General features: G+C 38.0%; 1 protein-coding gene across 28 annotated transcripts in view; it reads right to left on the bottom strand.

Annotated features, from left to right (window-relative positions):
• LOC145992033 (uncharacterized) overlaps positions 1-21,233 on the bottom strand; it is a 280,869-nt gene that overhangs the window by 239,691 nt on the left and 19,945 nt on the right. For all 28 annotated transcript variants that reach the window (XM_083128149.1, XM_083128126.1, XM_083128124.1 and 25 more), the window contains exon 3: positions 16,838-17,445. In XM_083128149.1, coding sequence (XP_082984275.1) covers positions 16,838-17,445 — 608 coding nt within the window. The remainder of the gene's footprint in view (positions 1-16,837; positions 17,446-21,233) is intronic.

The raw sequence follows: 21,233 nt of genomic DNA, 5'->3' as shown, positions 1-21,233 counted from the left end.
AAAATATTTTAGAAGTATTGACCGCTATGTTGTATCTGTTGAAAATTGTGAAAAAATGCATGCATATACAGTTCCATTATATGATCATCAACAAAACAAATCACATTCTTCATAAAAACAGCACCCACGTCTCCTTTTCCATTTCTATACGTAGGAAATTAACTATAATAACCACAGAAATGTTATTTTTTTAAGGGTTATGGAAGATGTGGTTTAGACCAGTGTAAATAAAAATTTCAGATTTAGAAAGGAAATTTATAAACAACCAGTTCCTGTTATATGGTGAAATCCTGCAACAATTAATGAAACAACTTGACTAATATGCTTATAATGTCATTTTGTAATAAAATAATAAAGCTGCACTATACTGCAGAAATGCATACAATGCATTAATTACACAAACAGGGCAGTGATGAGAATATTAACAAGTATTGTAACAGAAAAAAATTCCATGTTGAAAAATGACAGATGTAAACATTATGTAGGTCTTAATCGGAAGAACAGATGGGGACCAGAAACCATCACAAGGGAAAACATATATTACCAAGAGTTAAGAACACACTAACAATCCAAGGATTTAGCTGTGTGTATGAAATTTACTCTAAAGATAAATCAAAATATTGTCTACTGAGAAAATTGCTACGTATAAAATTATTGAATACTGAGAGGTGAATGAACAGAAACGGAAAGTGGCTTTCACCATTTGAAAACATGGGCAAGGTGTAAATACACTTGAAGGTTTATGCCTTAGCAGGAATTCTTCTCTTCTCATAATAATCACAACTCTTGCACATGGATTGAAATAATGGGAAACTATATGAAGAAGCTTTGCTGTCTACATCACCCTGCTTATATAGTTTTGAATAGTGGAAAATGATAAAAGAAAATCAGAAAATGGAGCATACTACTGCAGCATAGCACTAGACAGAATGTCTGTGATAAAAGTTACACTTAAAAGCCAGATACAAAGAGTAAAGGATGCTCTGGAGATGGAACTTGGACATGAAAATAAAATGGTAAAGATGAAACAGAAGGTATAGAGATAAAAAATATGAAACCTGACCAAGAATATGCAGAACAATAATATAAAAATGGGGGAAATAAAATAATATCAAGAGAACAGTGGAAACTATCAATAATGATAGTAGGGACATGGAATGGAGGAACGAAAGAGGGAAAAAGTGCATAAAAGTAAAAGACTAATAAACAAATCAATTGAGGTAGGTGGAAAAATGTGGAAGTATGCAAATGATGCACATATATAAGACATATACTTTCCAAAGCAATCACTGCTATGCAGCCTTGAAGTTTTATGAAATTTAAATGGGTTTCAGCAACAAAATATAATATCATCCTTTTTTCAATATGTACATAGTGAGACAAAAATACTCGTTAATATATTGTCCACGATTCTTATTATACTGAAAAATAAAACTTCATGTGGGTGAAAGTAAGTTCTTACTGTACAGGGATTTTTTTCTAATTTGTACAAGTTCAATGTTAAATGTTAGTTGATGCCAAGAATGCCAGTTAGTATGATTTTACAAATTCATATATTGTAACTTACCTGCGGATTTAAATTTCCTCTATACTACATTCTTCAATGAAGTATTTTGTTGAAATTGAAAATAAAAACATATAACTAGAACTAATTACAAAGTTGTATGTACAAGAACCACACAAATGGGTTTACTCATTATCTTTTCCATGCACCTCAAATCTGAATTCCTTGAACTCATCTTGGAAATATAAAATACGTAAAATAAATCTCCAGGTGAGAGCACATACACCCTCTGCATAGATATTTCTTCAATTCTCACATAGTTTCCTCTACACACCTATCAAAGCTGACAATCAATAACGAACAATAGAGAGAGAGAACAACCATCTGCCGACTTTGCAGTGGAGAATAGAATTTTCCTAGATTGTGGAAATTGCTATTACCTTCTGTTTTACTATACAAGAAATGTTCACCTTAAAACTGCAGTTCATAACATGCCGAGCATTGGTTCACTTCATAAACAAGATGGAAACAAAACCTCTGCTTCATTCCAACAGCTAAAGTATACAGTAGTACTCAAGTACAACTTGCATCAACATATTCTAATAGGGGGTTATGCCAACACATTTATAAAAAAACAACGATTGCACTTTTTTCCACAACAAGATAGTTATGTTCGCAGCAAACATGATTCCATACACCTGCAAACATCCAGTAAAAACAGCAGGCATAACTTCATGCCCACAGTTTTCATAAACACCGCAAAGATATATCAATACAGGAAGTTTTCTGTTGCCTGGAAGCCCTAAGAGGCTGAACTGAATCTACAAAAACTGCGTGCCTCCACCCCTATAGTCTAGTGGCTACGGTTCATAATGCACTATCAACAACATTGCACTTACCTTACAAGCCTGTATCAACAGGCTAGTGTTGAATACAACACTTTTTTTGTATCTGCTTGTATATAACCAGTAGGTTCATTTCCATATATAAAAATGTCCGATATAAACAGCTATTTTTCAAATGGCAAAATTGTTAGCAGTTGTCTACCTGGACAATGTTGGGAAAATTCCCACCTAAAATCATTTAACCTTGGGAATTGAACCTGGGTCTTACCTCTGTGACAGTAAGATGTTATAATTAAATTATATAGTAGAAAAAAATATACCGGGTGTCCCAAAAGTCTTTCCCTGATTAAAAACTTTATTCATATCCGCTATATGCAAGATAGAGATGTGAAAGTGATGCCAAAATGTTGGAAAACTAACCAAGTTTTTTTGTTGCAGGTTTGAGTAACTGTAGTGTAGCAGTGTCAGTGCCCAGAAAACCGGAAATGTTCACAAATCAGGAAAAAGCTCAGCATGTCCTCTGATATCACGAGACCCGGTCACCAATAACAGTGCAGAGGAACTTTCAAATGTACAGAATTCTTTCGTCTAGAATATCTGTCATCAATAACTTGGTATTTAAAAAAATGGAATTTATCTTCATTCCCAAATCCTGTAAAGTCCAAGAAACATTGTACGGAAAGATGCCACCCAATGTCAAGAGCATTAATTCTGGATTCCTTGGCACTGACACTGCTACACTACAGCCACATTACTGAAACCTGCAAAACATAAACTTGGTTAGTTTTCCAACATTTTGGCACCACTTTCACATCTCTACCTTGCATATAGCGGATATGAATAAAGTTTGTAATCAGGGAAAGACTTCTGGGACACCCGGTATAACGAAGCATATAAATGAGCACTGCACTAATGAATGGTATCCATAATAAGCACAATATTACATAGTTATGGAAGAGACTATCAATGAAACACCAGTGAGTATGAACATCAAACCGATTATCCACGAAAAAAAACACATTGCATCCCATGGTCGAGTTGTTCAAGGAGCGGCAGCCAGCATGCCAAGCGGTGGGAGCATGTCTGTCAGCATTTACCCTTACTTTGGCGCTGGCCGCATCAGTGCTTCAGTATCCAGATAGGTGGTGTCCACTTTGCAAGTGTTTGTAGTTGTTTTAGTTTACATATTACTGTTGTTTTTCTGCAGTCTAATAATGTCAGTGTCTATTTGGAAGTATTTTGTCTTGATACATAGGGACAGTAACTCTATAATGTCTTCAACTGTGAATGTTGATCGGTTCTGTAGTGTATTATCGTCCTGAAGTCTATCTTTGACCACTACTTCATCAATGGGGAGGTTTGTGAAGAGGCTTTCTACATCAAAGATGACTAGTGTGTGAGGGTTTCATCTATTCCCAGTGTTGAGTTAGTGATACAAAATGTTCAGAGTTTTGATGTGTAAGATACTGTTGCCTGATACAGGGGTTATTATCTGTAGTACATGGTTGGCAAATGCATGTGTTGGGGAATGTATGGAGTAAACTATCGGACAAAGTGAAGTTCCCAGTTTGTGTATTTTTGGTAATCCACATAGATGTGGTGATTTACTGTAGTGTGGTATCACAGCCTTTCTTGTCGAGTCTGCCATGTTGTTTCTGAACTTGTTGATGGTTAGGCTACTTTTCTTTCAATGCTGGGTGTGAGATCTTTGTTTAGTCTACGATAGTTAATGACAAAAGTCATTAGTTTTATTATATTCAGCCATGTCCATTATTATTATTGCATTTTTCCCTCCACCTCCCAAATATAACCAGAATCAAATTAAACATTACTAATTGGATGCCTCAAAAATCATGCAACACACAAAACGTGTATCTCCGAACATTATCTGATACACAGTGTGTGTATACTCACACAACACTCGTGTGACACTGGTGTCACAGCCAGGGTAAAAATTTTGTTTTCAAATTGAAATGAATGTGTGATCTGTTTTAACTATGATTACTATATGAAATCATTTCAGCAACTGTCAAGACATGAAGAGGGTACTACATATCACTTACAATATTAAGGAATGTTTAAATGTATTACATGGACATAGAAGATATGTTTGTGTCCTTTCTGAAACATGATGTCAATACATTTGAATGTTATGTCATAAACCCTGGCAATTATGTAGTTGGAATTTCAACCTGCTACAAGAGAATGGTTCCATCAAAATGCAACAAAATTCAATGTATGATCCCAGGAATATACAAATAAGTTGATCAAGGATTAAAGCATTCGTGAGAGAGACAAGATGAAGGGAAAATACCTAGAACTTTCACAATCTTTCAGCAAGTAAGAAGCCATATATTGAAAATCAACATTATTATGAGATCACCAGCAATGTAGAATACCCATTTCAGGATTGGTAATTTTTTAAATATATATATATCAGTACTTATAATGATTACTCATTACGGCGACTTCATAATATTTGAATTTCAGATATTTTAAAATAGAAAAAATTCTAACATTGTCCTAGATGCTAAATCTAACATATGTGATGCAACAGGCCAGGACCTGTCATGAAGTTTTCACCAAACAACACAGATAAGACTCCTGCTTCTGAACAAGCCCAACATTCTCGTAAAACAAATTTCAAATCAACACCTGATGGATAGCTCATCTCAAATTCCCTTTTATAATGTACTGGCATGTTTAGGAAACACAGATTAAACTGATTATATACAAGCAAATACAACACATGGAATGCATAACAGTACATAAAAAAATCTACAAAATGTTTGCTACAAAATCAAATGTGCAGTGAAATCTCAATTGCGGTCTCCTGAAGTTCCAAAAGTACATATATATATATATATATAACCTAAAATCTTCTCATGTCTAGTCAAAATATCATCATCATGCAATGTTAATTGGGCATTATCCATTACCAAGTGATTTTACCTATACTTAAACACTATGTGTCAGGAGAGCATCTCTTCTCTCATCTTCAGGTGAACAAATTTATTTTTGCTTGAGCCTACGATGGACCTGTGATTATACTACAAAGCTGGTGCACTAGCCAACTACAGAAGGTCGTTCGGGATCTCTGAGGACAATGTTGGAAGGGTGATAAGTTCATGAAAACCCATGTCGCCACCAACGATCATGCTTAATTGGAAAACCAGCATTCCACGCTATAGCCCGGCAACGTAATTTCCATTGCAACAGACTTTTCCGAAGAGTTATCATGACCAACTTTTCTCCCTCGTCCTGACAGGCTTTCCAGAGGCCATTGAGAGTGCGTGGACGACTCTTTCCTAAGACCCGTTTTAGGAGTCCAAATGCACAGAAGTCCATGGGTGACCCATCTGGCGCCTTGACCGGAATGTCGCTGTAAGGAATTGCACGGAAGCCAGTTTCCACCTCCATTCGCTGTAAGAACAGACAAGTCGAACGGGAGGTATGGCTGGATGTTTTATCTTGGTGCACCCATACCTGGTTTTTGCCCCCCCCCCCCCCCCCCCCATACAGTGCCGGGATATCTGTTATAAATGGGTGATAAAACCTCATCCTGATAGTACGTGGAGTTCACCTTCACATTATTAGCTACACGGCGAATTGCTAGCTTGCCATTATAGCAGTATCCAGCGATGATCATGAAACCCCGTGGAAAACCCCTGGCATTCTCGATACAATGTTTGATAATTGTTTTTGTCGCGAGGGCGGTAGTAAATCGCGCGGGGTTTGTGACAGTCACTAAGGTAGACATATGCTTCGTCTAATGTCACCACATTTTTCCATCTCTCCCCTGCAAGATAGGTCTCATAGAGCTTTCTAGCATTCGTGAGACGTTCCGCAATGTGACGAGGCAACACCTTGTGAACTCGCCGCTTATGCCGCATTTCTAGTTGTAGGTCCTTCTTGATTATGGTGTTCACTGTTGACACAGACATTCCCAACTTACGTGCGATACTCCTTTGGGGGGCAGGGTTACCACCTGACACAAGGGCCTTCACTTTTCTCACTATCTCCGGTGTACGACTCGTAGCTGCTCGTGGATTTGCCTGTTTCTTCCCCTGTGGAATTAGGCCCAGTTGGCCTTTGCCTTTTTTGTTCAATACCGCACCGATCCCGTTCTTCGATATCACAAAACCACGCTTCTTACACATTCCTTTGATCGCCGAATAGCTATATTTAGCATCGGAAAGGGCTGTTATGTAGCCCTCCCAGTATGGTTCAATTTTCTTCGGCATCGTTGTAGGTAAATGGCACAACACACTGCACCCGCGTTCTCGGTACTGACGTGACTCAGCATGCACCGTTTGGATGGACTGACATTGATAACAGCGCCGCCAGCAGCTTTCAAAATCGTCACCAGAGATCCCGAACAACCTTCTGTACTTCATAGTGTCCCCTCCCAGAATTCTGTAGTACCATCACACATTAGAAGCTGATGTATTTCATGAAATATTAAGTAGCCACTAAATGTTTTTCCAATTTGTTTCTTCCTTCTTGGTGATATTTTTGTTAAAATTCACGTTTTCAGTTCAGGGTAGAAACAAAAGCCTTTTCATTGTGTTTTACAATTTTCCTGTAGACACAATATTTCAGTGAAAAGATTCATAAACTTATCATAACTATAAAATGCTTCGTGGAAAAGAAAAATTATCATTACCCCTTAATGCAGGTTGATTCCTTACTGATTCCTTCCCCAAGCTAAGAACAAATTTATTAAATGATGATAATATATTCAATAAGATGGAAGTTTATAGAATACAAGATTCTTGACAATCAAGAATATTGAAAATGGGTCTATCTAAAATGCTTCATCATGTTTGATAATCCTATTGCTAGGCTTCTGGTTACACTACCACAATCAAACTTCACAAAAGATGTGCCGCGCCATCTGTGCTTGGTGAAAAGTATTTTACCTTAAACTGGCCTTTGACCTTGAACACTTGCCTGAGGGAGCAAGCAAACATGTATCAATTTATGCAGTATTTTTCAAAATTTACTTTTGAATAGCTTCAAGGGTACAATTGTGATTTCACTGCATTTGCAACACAAATCAATTTTAAAAAGATCAAGGTATGCATGAGAGCTGATTGTAAGGATTATTCACTTCATAAGTTCCAGTTATGCAAATAAAAGAAACTCGCTAGAATTAGAACCTTGCTAACATTCTGGCACTTCAAATGGAAGAGGTCTTGCATTACTCAATTAATTTTACAGCAGATGCTTTTCTGTCATCAGACCCACGGTTAAAACACACTTAGAAAGTTTATTCCAAAAGTATATGGCTGTATATAATCCCACAGGAACAAACTAAGAACAGGAGTTCTTCCTGAACATGGATTGTTGGAAAATTTGGGTTGGAAAAATGGGACTCCTTTACACATGAAAAAAATTAATAATGCTCCAATAACTACATAAATCTGCTATTTCAATTGAAATTTTTATACAGTATAAGGAAGAATGTTCTTAAATTTGGGACTTTATTCATCATTTAACACCAAAATGTCATATTATATATCACTTTTGATCCCTAAATGTGCCCAATTTTTGTACCTTTTTACAGGCCATTTATGTGTGTCTAGTTATTAGGCCTACATAGTATCTGTGTGCCACAAGCTATTTCATATAGCTAGTATTGTTGAATTAGTTCCCTCAACTACTGTGTTTCACCTGTCCCAAGAGTGTACATGCACGAGTATATCTGGAAAGGACATTACCAACATATGCAGAGATCTAAGTTATAGAAATTGTTTGGATGCCAGAAGTTGGATCGAGCTCAATTGCAGAACATTAGCACTAGACTGAGGTTCAATACCTGGTTGAGTCACAATTTTCACATCTTTATAACTAAAGCCTGGATTTTTATGTAGCCACAATCACAAAATGAGTGCATACAGATGTAGAAAAATTACAAAAATATATATAAAAAAAATGCAAATATAATAATACTCATAATTTGGTTATTTCCTTCATTTGTAAACTAATTTTAGGTCTGCATACGCGGAGCCTTGATTCTTCCAGTGTCATTTTCATGCTTAAAACAATATCAAATAAAAGTAAGGCAATGGGATAATGAATTTTTAGAGAAATCATATTTCAAATGTTTGACCAGCATTGCATTATGAATGAAAACTTGAAAAATGGTGTAAATACTGCATTTTGTGAGTAAATGCGTTATCTATACTAAAAATATGACATTTATGTATACAGTTCAAAATATCATTTTTGCTGGATACATTCAACATACCCAAAAAGGTTATTTTTTTCATTTAAGGGAAATAATACGATAATGTATAAAAAATTTAGACATTTGACAATTTTAACACACTTACACATCAATTGTAAGCCCAAATCATGTGAAAATAGCATGTATGTTCTGAAAGACTGCTTTATAGTATGATAGGTGGATGATTCAACAAAATATATATTTTCAAAACAAGAATCCACAAATTACAAAATAAGAAAAAAAAAATTCATTTATTCTATATGATGTCATAAACAAGTAAATTCACTCTCATGCTCCAAAGCGAAACAACAACCAAGTGCCTCCATCAGTACTGAACCCGAGCCCCTTTGATTATAAAGCAACAACATTACCACTATGACATCAAGGAAGTCCCCAAAATTGAAGAAAAGCAATGCTAAATTCCAAAACATCAAATACAACAGTCCTTTTTGTAATTCACAAAAGACATTCAGGGGTGATTCCTCTATGTAGGAAGTGAGGAACTTCCTACAGTTCATTTAGACTTGCTTCCAGTTCTCTACCTTTTAGGAGTTTAATAATAATAATGTGCGTTATAAAATTATGAGCACAATGTACATACAATTGACTATAGAGCACCTCAACCTTAAAAGTCAGTATGGAAGTAAATGGAGTACTTCCCTCTCTCTTTAATACATGAGTTTTGCCAATAGCTGTCCTTCTGTACCACCGCTGCATTGCCACATGTTACAAAATTTACAAAATGTAAAACTCCAAACCGCTTGAACAACTTTGCCAGTTTTTTTTCTATGGGATCTATGGTGTTTCTAGATATGATATTCTTCGCCTGAGTGAATTAATTTGCTTACGAGGAGAGTTTTATATATATATATATATATATATATATATATATATATATATATATATATATATATATATATATATATATACACAAATATATATATATATATATATATATATATATATATATATATATATATATATATATATATATATATATACACACACACACATTGGATATTTTGTATAAATCATCAGACCGTAACACGATAAAGTTGGTTAGCGAGAAACTTTTCGGTTTGTCACGATACACGTGCAGACCAAGCGAGAAAAGTGTTGACCATTGTTTGAAGTTATTTTTAGAATATTGTTACTCCACAGTACCTTTATTTACTGCACAATCGTAGTTTGTTTACGCAGGCTGTCTCGCGTATCAAATTCGTTGCGTGCCACCGAGGTTACAGTTCAGTTGCAGGAAGGTGGCCCGGTAAGTAGGAAGTGCAGTGTGCTAATTGTGGATTGCATGTAAGTTACATATTTCGTTTAATAATTGATAGAGTATCAGCAAGGCCTTTAAGACAACGGCTGATGTTACAGAGTGTTCTGAACATCTTATATACAGAATACGAAAGGAAGAAACCAAAGGTCCTCTCAGAACACCGGCAAAAAATAAGTCTAAAAGAATGGAGAAACAGAATAATGCCAGAACGAGAAAATACAATGGAACCGGATCCATCAAGAGAAACAAGATTTTTTGAAGGATGTAACGTCATTACCAAACGAGGACAGTAGTTACGCCTAAAGGTACGTGAGCACACTTTATTACTTTATTTTCCGTTAAAAATATATATCTTAATGTTTGTTTTTGAATTTATTTAATTATGTTTATGTAAAGGATACAGCATTCAATGAAAGAAGTAACAATAGTTGCATGTATTACACATATAATGCAAATGTAAAATAATAAAGTTACGTTGAAATATAAACATTTACATGCAAATCTTGAGGTAACTATTGTTTTTTCCCAAAATACATCAAATACATAGATTTTGAAGATTTCCTATATGATATTAAGGAAGAAAAATTGTCGGAATCATTAGCAATTAACAGACTCGATGCGCCTCCGTTTGTTATCTGGCAACGCCACGCTCTATTTAACCCATACTGACTTTTAAGGTTGAGACGCTCTATAGGTTAGCTACTGTCAATCGTTGACTGGTGCCGCTCGGCTCCTTCCAGCTGCACCCAAACACGATGGATACACAGGCTTGACTGCTGCTCGCGAGGAACATCAACGGTCATCCTACAGACAGATGGGTGAGGAGTGGAAAAGGGGCAGGGGGGAAGGTTGCACTTTTCAAAGATCAAGCAAGGAAGCATCGAGGGTTTCCTACATCAGTGGTGCCAACCCCATCAAAATGGTACTCAACGTAGCACAGTTTGATCTTCGTTGGCCCCTAGCATCCTGCTTTTGGCATAATGATTAAATCTAGTATAATCTGCAAATGTGAGTCCCTCAGAGAGGGAAATCGAATTCAAAGGAATAGGTTTTCAGGAAATTGAAATAAAATTACGTCCAAATCTTATTTATACTTCATCAGTAGACTTGTTTCAAATAAAATGGAGTATGCATACACAGCAACACCTTTATTTGTTTACATGTGACGATCCATCCTCTATATTTTCTTTATCCTGTCGATTTTGTTCCTGAGGACATTTTACGGAAGTAAATCCGAAAAAAAAAGTAATTAATAATAAATCCTAGCACAATTTAGAAGCATTTAGCATAATTTTAGAGTTAGCAACACTTTTTATTATCCTAAATCCACAAGACAGGGAGAGGGGACAAAATCGAAATTCTTGCAAAATCTGAAATATCGTCATGTATTTTCGTTGTTTTTTATAGGTTCACATTAAAAAATTTCATAGTTCAAGGGAGCAGGGGTCCCTTGCCTACCTTATGCGTGGGCCTGCAGGTAACATTCTAAATGCAATGGATAGTACGAGCGATTTGTGTGACTGTAATTGAACACATTTTTCAAACCTTCCTCAGTTTACCATAACTTCTTCCTACATTTCAAAAAAAGCCACAAGTCGCCACTGAACACATTAGTGATAAAAGTTCAGGTATCAGGATGAAATTAAAAGTGCACAAGCACAGGAGTAGTTTATTATTTCCTTTCTTTCTACATGTCCTTGAACAGAAGTACTACTTGTGTCAAGGGCATGAGTGACAGTTTCTACGTTCCCGAACCTGTTCCTCCCCACCAACCTTATCCTTGGGAAAGAGACATCTGTAGACTGGATGGTTATAGGAGGGAGAGAAAACTTAGCATTATGCTTATGAGAGTATGGTTTTACTTATTTCTCTTGGGAATACCAAACTTCCAATGGTGTACAAAAACACATCAGCGAGAACAGGATAGGTTGAAGATTATACTTGTGTTAGGAAAAGTCAAAACTTCCATTTGATTAGCTGTAACTTCAACTTGAAGTTGTTTGTCCATGAGAAATACATGTGAGTCTTTAAATAATTATTCGTCATATTTTTTACACATCATATCTAGCTTAATAACTTAAAAAAAACTGCTTCCACTTGCAACATGGAGAGAAATTCATACTCTCTTGTCTGTTTTGCTTTTTTTTCAGTAGCAGTGGCCATTCCAACGATATTAAAATAAATTTATACCTGGTGCGAAACGGTCACTCTTTGCCTTATATTTATAAATGACCAGGTCTGTACAATGTTTTATTTTTCCCAGAATGATGGCTTCTAGTGGAGGTGAAATTTATACAATATACAATAATGAGTGTTAAAGGAAGAAGACAAAGAAAATGGATTTTCTTTTTTATGGTATTCAGGTTTAGTATGCGAGTAGTCAGTGTGAATATGGCACGTCGTATTGAGGTGGTGTCCAACATTGAGGTACACTCTGATGACCTACTTTTGTGGGCACGAAGACATAATCAGATTGAAATCCATCGCCAAATTGTCGAGGTGTATGATGAGAATGCAATGTCACACCCCCTGATCAGGAAATGGTGCCAGATGTTCGAAGAGGAAAGAACAAACATGAACGACGAACAGGCAGCCTGCATCTGTGAATGCTATCGACAAAACAGAGCGTGTGAATGCAATCATCCTTGCCAACTGCCACATGAAAATTAAGAGAGATTGCAAGCGAACTGAACATATCCTACGATAGTGTGTCTATGTTGATTCATGACCAGTTGGGTCGTAAACTGTGCTCTCACTGTGTGCTGCGAATGCTAACCGATGAGCTCAAAAGTCAACACAATTGAAATTGGACGAAATTTTTACACACAAGAAAGGAAAAACTGGTCACACGATTCGAAAAGTGCTTGGAGTACCTTAGTGACTATGTCGAAAGAAGTTAAATGTTCATATATTCTTGTCCAATAATTATTTTATTTCTAATGTGTTTTGTTTCATTTATACAGGGTGGTGTAACTTACTTTTTGATTTGCCCTAGTAATATATAAGAGTGGCAGTGCCGACAGCCTACAGAAACAATTTCCAGAATTTTGCTTCTAGCATCAAGTCTACAGATGCTAGATAGACCAAATTTGGAGGGAAGCATGAAAAAAGACCACTCTTTAAGGTGAGGTGTGACAATTTTGCACCATGCATGCATTTATATTGTCGGAATGGGCTAATGAAAATCCACGCATAATTTGAGAGTATGAATTTCTCCCCATGTTGCAAGTGGAAGCGGTTTTTAAAGTTGATTATTAAGCTAGATACAGTGCTTGAAAAATATGATAAATAAGTATTTACAGAATCCCATGTATTCCTTTTGGAGAGACAACTTCAAATTCAAGTTACGGCTAAACAAATGAGAGTTTAGACTCTTTTTAGCACAAATATAATTTTCAATGGATCATCTACCCGATCATATGTTTCTTACTGCCATCAGAAATTTGATATCCCAAGAAAACTAATAAAATAATTCTCCCATAAGCGTAATACAATTCTCCTTGCCTCCTACAGCCATCCTGACAGTGTTGCCAAACTTGATGTGCATAAAAGAGCTAAATTTCACCTTTAATTGAGCTAAATTTGACTTTGAAGGAGCTAGATTTACAAAGGCTGGATAAAGTGCCTCCCATGGTGATATTACCAGGCTGTCCCAGAAGTCCTGCACCATCAGCACACTGAGCTCCAAGAGGTGAAGTTTGCGAGGGTAGGTGGTGCCACCGGTGAAAGGCTGTTGGCAGGCATAGAGGACAGGTTCGTGGGATCAAGTGAAGGCACGCACTGCATGTGTAGCAAGTGTTCCCATGAAGTTAAAGTAGGCACGATGAGTGAGGACCAAATTGCACTACGTGCAGTGCTACGTTTCTTATGGAAAAAATTACTAACAGCAAAAGCGGCAGAGGGGGAAATTTGTCGTGAGGAGGACGAAGAAGTGGTGAATCGATCGACAGCTTCTCCTTGGTTTAAAAAATTCATTTCAGGTGATCTACGCCTCGTGGACAAGGCCCGCACGGGGTGCCTCCGATGGACATTAATGAGTCTCTGCAGGATGCTGTGAATGCTACACCACAATCCAGCACACGTGTGTTAGCAAGAGTGGTTGGGGCATCCAAATCGACAGTAAACCGTCGCTTGCATGACATGGATTACACCATTAAACAGCCCCGACAAAGTTCGCACGAGCTGACAGAGGTGCAGGCCCAGCGCTGAGTTGCAATTTGCCAGACATTGCTACAAAACCCGCATGATCTTCGTTTTTGGAGGAGAATTGTGAAAGGAGTCGAGAAGTGGGTGTTTCTGAAAACCCTGATACACGTAAACAGTGGGTGAAAAGAAGACAGGAGGCCATCGCCCATGTGAAACAGGACAGATTTGGGAAAAAGCTCATGCTGAGTGTGAGGTGGAATATTGACGGGATTGTCCATTATGAGTTTGTTCCAGAAGGTCATGCTGTAACATGTGAACTGTATTCTGAACAATTACGCCGAGTGTATGCCATTCTGAACGGGAAATACCCGGCATTAACGAGGAGGAAGAGGTTACTGCTGCAAAATGACAATGCTCCCAGTCAGCGGTCTCGAAGAGTGACCAACACCCTGGCTGAGCTTGACGGATTTGAGTTATTACCTCATCCCACCTACAGTCTGGAAGTTACACCATCGGATTACGGTTTGTTTCGCTCTCTCTCACATTCCCTGTGTGGTCGGCACTTCCATTCATATGATGAAGCAAATTCTGCCTGTCGCGAGTTTTTCAATTCTAAACCTGCCACCTGGTATCGCCATCAGATTGAACTGTTGTCCCAGAGATGGGTGAAGGTAATTGAACATGGAGGCCTGTACTTTGCTGAATAAAGTCTGTCTTTGATTCTGATATTCTGTGTTTTATTTTCGCCCTTGTATGGTGCAGGACTTGTGGGACAGCCTGGTAGTTGTCAAGGAGGTGGGGGGATGCTGCTATTACCCTTAACTTTAAAGTAATGACAATCTATTCTTAGTTTTCACCGTCTAGATCTGATGGCATCACCCATCTCAATATGGTTTTATGAATCAAAAATAACGGATTACCGGATAACATTATTGTCACCTTCACCTCAGTCAAGGTGCTATATAAAAGTAGCTGGGGAGGTATGAGAGGGTGGGACGACACAGCAACCGTCACATCAAAATGTATATGTATGGCAAAAGTCTATGTGGGCCGGTGCTAGTGATGGCATCATAGTGGGGCAGGAGTGTGTGTGCCACAGTTCACAGCCAAACAAGTGCATGAAAGAGCCAGATCTGGCACCAAAAGAGCTAAGTTGGTAACAGTGTCCCCAGCTGCCTCAGAGAGAAGGACCTAGGGGAAATTGTCCCTCTCCACATTAAGGATATGTAATGATGTCTCCCAATTTGGAAGAAAAAACAGAAATTATGCAACATTTTCAAAAATCTAATTTGCAGGAAATTTTAAAAAATGGGCCTTTGCCACTTGCCTCTAATTGCTGCACATTGTTAAAGTGTTATTTTTTCATTATTACATGTAAAAGTGAAATATATCAGAAAAAGGTGGTAATTGAAGTGTTATAGCAGATTTTATCAAATTACCCCATAATATTTACGAGGGAAATAAAGAACACTGGATGCAATTATGTTACGAGGCATGCTCAGTACTTCACAATGGCTTAATGCATGACAGCTAACAGCAGTCATCCACCCTTTCCTCCACCAGGGGTATTGTTCATTCACCCACAACTTTACACTGCACAGATATATTTTTCTTTTAGGATATGATGACTTACTATCCATTTTTATATACACTATATATTGCCAATAATGACCAGAAACCCACACTGAACTATACAGTTCTTATTGCCCATACATCCTCAATACACATAATGAGCCACTGGAATGACTCGAGAAGGACATGGTTGCTACGATTTTTTGATTATGAAATTCTCCGACATTTCCAGTTCAAAAATGAAATATTTCCAGACATGTTTATCATTAGAGCCCGGAAGTTTGGCAAAATGCCTCTTTTTATCTACTGCATATATTGATAAAAATTTTCCGGATATACGTTTTTTATGTTGTTTCGAATGTTTTAGAAGCCTTTTCATTTTGCCTATTTGAGACCCCACTGCCTATTTTTAATTATAATGCCTTTTTTTGCCTTTTTCAATTAAATTTAACAATTTCTTTTTAAAAAAATGTGTATATAAATTATTTTTCTCCCAAAAGACGTTGTTGGCATTTATTTTTCTTCCGTTTATTATGTGAATAATTTTCGCCTTATTTAAGTAATATTGAACTCATGCATGTTTCAACATTGCTGAAGGAGAAAAGTGTCCATGAAAATCTACGAGGAATCTATGCAGCAGATGATGGAAGTGCCAGGAGAAAAGGGGTCAGCTGTTGCGGAAAAGTGCAAACTACAACCTTGGTGGAAATACTGTGATAGCGGCAAATAGCAGACCTACCCCATACTGACACCAGGCCAGCTCCAGGTAAGCACATCCTCACAGGTGTCTCGTCGTTATTGGGAATATGGTGTGTGTGTGTGTGTGTCTGTGTATACTGCAAAATCAACTTTTCCATTATTCAATACCTGCATTCAAAATTCAGTCCCTTACTTGTGGTGTTGTGGTTTATTTGTTTGTTTTCTTTTCTTCTTCTTCCCCACAATTTAAGTTTATTTATCTCTGGGCCCTTGAATGGGTCAGGTGAATGGCAACAAAAATGTTATGTGCCTCAATTTAAAAATTCTTAAATTTGAAGAACAAAAATCTTGCACTACTCTATTGTTCCAACAAAACTGAGGGGAAAATATATTAGCCACAAAAAAGGCTAAACACCCTCTAATATGACCTGCCTAATAGAAGCCAGCCAGAATGTTCGCAAGTATAATATAAAGCCAATTTGCTGTAGTGTACACCGCATTTAAATAATCGATATCACCAGTCTCTCTTGCATACCTCGTAAAGAAAACTTTCAACCTACCTTTCCTGAGAAGTCCCCGGCATGCTCCCTCTGTTTCCTGCACTAGACTCTCCGAAACTTGCTTTCTTCGCTCTTTTAGTCTTAGGTTCACTTGGCACTTGACTTGTTATCACATTTGCACCTTCATTGTCTGAATCATCAGAAAGAAGGATTATGTCTTCATCATCATCTTCTCCCTTAACATTTGAACTTTGAGCACTGATATCACCAGAATATTGACCAGAAAAGCCTCCTTCGTCTCTATCATCATCTCCATACATGTCACTTTCATTGGCTGCACTGTCCTCGGTTCCAGTATATTGGAATGCACTACCCGTATCACAGATTGCTTCTTCGGAATAAGCTTCAGTTTTCACCACCGATCCACTGTCCCTTCCCTGGGTCACCCTACGGATTTCAATTCCAGGTGGGGGTTCAAATGCAACAGCACTGCCGTAGGTCCCCTCTTGCACTGTGTTTAAGGAACTGGATGGAATTTCGGTGTTTGACAAAAGCTCATCAAATGTCTGATCTGGACATTCTACCTTCACGAATACTTGTTGAGGTTGCTGCCGTAGATTCAGATCTTCAGTATTTGGTCTTTTCTGAGATCTTCTGCTATGTGGACTCTGCAAAACATAAAAACAACTACAGGGTAGGTTCATGAAAAGTGAAAGCAAAACACCACAAAGATTCTGTTGTATACAACACTGACATGTTATATTTGACTACATGATTACACTAAACTTCTAATATGTATATTTTTTTCTTGCTGCTGTGATGTCAGCAGAAAAGTTACATAGATAAACATAAAAATATAATGGCGGAAACATTTTAATTCTACTGGTAAAACAAAAAGTAAAAAATTATCCATGCTCCTTGCATGGAGAATTAGGAGGTGCATTGGAGGATGTGGATTAGATATAGTGATAATAACAGAAGATAAAATTTAAAAACAGAAGGGGTCCCAATTTTTTTTCTATTCCATCAGAGTAGATCACCATAAAAAATGTTTGTGCTCAGACTCAATATCTTCTGTTGATGCAAATAAATAAAAAAAGGATTTGGAGGGTTTTGAATCACGTAGACTTACATGCGGGTTTCTGGTTTGCCACATTGACTATTTTTGTGTCCCCCAATGCATAAGGAGATCCATCTGGTACCACTCATTGAAAGCAACAAAGAAGAAGGGTAAAAATCTCTGAAATATAGAAAGATATTATGTCCGAGTATTGACTATGAACACTAGTGTTGTAGATTGCCTATCTTCCATCATTACCTTGCTTCTCCTCCATACGCTTCTCTCATGCAGGCTAAGTGTCAGCTACATGCATATAGAGGGATTACACTGGCAACGACATCCCTAGGCAATCCTTAATCCCATTTTGATGCTACTCTGGGCACCTGAAGATTTTAACCTCTTGTATTACAAACAGTATTTCTGGAGCCATCTCATCCCGACGTCAGAGTGAGCAACATCAAGTCGACTACTTGTTTACATGCGATTGCTATCTGCATAGCTGCTAATACAAGGAAGAGTATTTTGTGCTCTTACTTTTTGCGAGTTTCTGTGAATCGTGGCATCGAAAGCCACACAGAAGGGTCGATGTCTCTTGTTCAGTGATGGATCTTCACTACTGAGCTCTCATCTTACAATGGGAGTAAAGGTGATGAGGTGTTACCTTCAGTACAGACAAGATCTCGCTATCGGAGAGCAGGAACCAATGTTTAGTGGAGTCATTTAACCCTGCAAAGTTAAGGCTCGTCAAATTGATGATGCGTAAATACAAAAGGATCCTCCACCCTTTCTTAACACATGATGGGCTTGGAACCTTCAGTACCTTCAATTGGCCTTCGAGTTGTGGAGAAAGTGACACTGTCTGGGTTGACTTGCTGTTCAGCTGACAAATTATTTGATATTATTTTATCTGCGTAATCGTTCTGACAAAGCATTAGCTTTAGCATAAGCAAATTTGCCACATCTATTTTTGTTTTGACAAGGAAAAATCAATTCTGTGAAGCAAAACAATACTACAAAATGTGGTTTTGCTGCTTTAGACAACTCATGGCACAGCATCCATCTATCAAACTTCGGAATAACCAGTGATAACCATTAAAATAAAGGAGAATGACAAAAATGTTTTTCAGCCATTGTTCCAAAGCAATATGTGGAGAATACCAAACAAATTGCTGTTTTAAATGTAACTATGTTAAATAAAACATTCTTGTTTGTTACTAATACCATCAGAAACAAATTATTTTATTAGCCAATTTTTATTGCCATAAAACTCTTCCTATAAAAGAGTAAGGTCATCAAAATGACTACACCTTAACCTTAGCATTCTCGGGTTAAAATGGCTACCGAAAAGAAACTGTTTGACATTGCACAGTGCAAATGTCAAGACTGCCCTAAGTGCAGTGTGCCTTGAAAATTTCCGAAAAAACGGCGTGACTTCTTGCAAGGATCGTTGAGACTACAGCGCATGCTAGGAATAGACTCTAAGACCATTTAGAAGAACATGAGGGCACTACAACACAAAGAGCAAGAGGAACGACTTCATAGTACATGTCAACAAGGGACTCGTACTTAGCAAGCTCAAGTACCTTCTTTGGTGAAGATGTCCAGAAGGTTATTACCACTTCTTCAGATTTCGATGAAGGCACAGAGGATCCTATCTACATTCCGCGTAAAGGGAGAAATCATCACCAAGATGATTGCGGTTATTGAGAGAGGCCGACAGGTATGACATAAGCAACACAGCCATGGAAGTCATACTAACAGTAGACCTTCAGGACTACAGCATGGTAACAGTGGAGGATACCTCAGAAAGCAGTTGACAGAAGCAAGGTGTGGGAGGAGCAGGAAAAGGATGGGGGGAGACAGCACAAATTCAATGGAAGTTTTAGTACTGGAGGGTCTATACTTTCATCCAGTGACTGATTGATTGATTTGGTGTTTTAAGTCCACTTTATGCACAGTAAGGCTAATTGGGATTGGACCTACAGTTTAAAGTGGGATCCGAAACACTATGTGCCTCCACCGGGTATTGAATCTGGGAGCCCTTGATTACAAGGTGATGACGCTACCACTGCGCTATCGGGGAGGCATCATCATCCAGTGACTGCTGCACTTCCGGTGGTTGACTATGGCGAACAGAGTCCTTCGTTTGTACATCGGCAGCAAGAAGCCCTCTAGTGCTTTTGTTACCCTCGTCACATTTATTTGCAGAGTCTATGTGCCCATGTGGTTCAACATTAACCTTTTGCCGCCCAAGGCCTTTTTCACATGTAAGCCTCTCTGTCCCGAGCCGATTTTGAGCAAAATGCAGAGTTTCAATTAAATGAGTGTAGATCGGAGGCTAATTGCCCTAGAGAGATGAGTGATATACCGTTGTACGCGGAATGAACCAGAGATTCAGACTATATGATTTTTTTGCAAATTCGGCGTATATGTGGCAGGGGGGAGGGGGCTAACTCTCAAAATTCCAAAATTTCGGGAAAAAAATTGTTCCCCCACCCTCCCCTCAAGCAAAAAGTACATGACAGTGTCGACATGCACATGGAAATGATCGCTAACATGTAAGGAACACAAAAATATTTGCATTATTATCATATGACCAATGTAACTTGAGTTATACCCCCAAAAGGAATTGTCGGCACGCCACTGATTCAAGCTTCAAAATGCAGCAGTACCTTGAAATGACTTTAGCTCAGAGACTATTTGCCCTGGAGATATGAACGATATACCGTTGTACGCAGAATGAATCACAGATTCAGACGATATATAATTTATGCACATTCGGTGCACATATGCAGGGGGAAAGGGGGGAAATCCCCTGAATTTTTTTTAAAAAAATGAGGTTTCTTCCCCCCCACCCCAAAAAAAAAGGATATGAAAAGTTCAAAATGCACATAGAAATTATCGCTAACACACTTTTCACAAACACGTAGATGACAAAAAAGTCCTTGGAAGTATGTCACTTCAGTCAAAAAATGTCCTCGCACTTGGGCACAAAACGACACACACCTACGCACAACTTTCACGGACGAAAAGCTAGAACGCACTGGAAAATGAACGCCGATTCTTGCAGCTGCTTGACATTCTATTTTTAGACAATGCTGGGTGACCTCTGTTGAACATTGTGGAACACTTGTGCTCACAAACAAAGGTTTCCTTCAGTGTGCTTCGAATTCCCATTCTCACAACGCAGATTCAACAACCAGTTTTCCCCATCCCTCCCACCCCCACCCCCTGCTTCCGCCCTCATGGAAAACTTTCATTTTGGCATCGGATACTTATAAACAAGCTTCCTTCGAACGCAGATAGCAGGAGGGAGTGAAAAGCATTGCTTTAGAACAACAAAGCCCATCTTCCTTTGTCGGCAAAAATTTGACGTTGAAAAGAGCCGCAAAAGAA

The sequence above is a fragment of the Lepisma saccharinum genome, chromosome 9, assembly GCF_977018435.1.
Source record: "Lepisma saccharinum chromosome 9, izLepSacc3.1, whole genome shotgun sequence".
Lineage (NCBI taxonomy): Eukaryota > Metazoa > Arthropoda > Insecta > Zygentoma > Lepismatidae > Lepisma > Lepisma saccharinum.
This window is presented reverse-complemented; position numbering and strand designations above follow the sequence as displayed.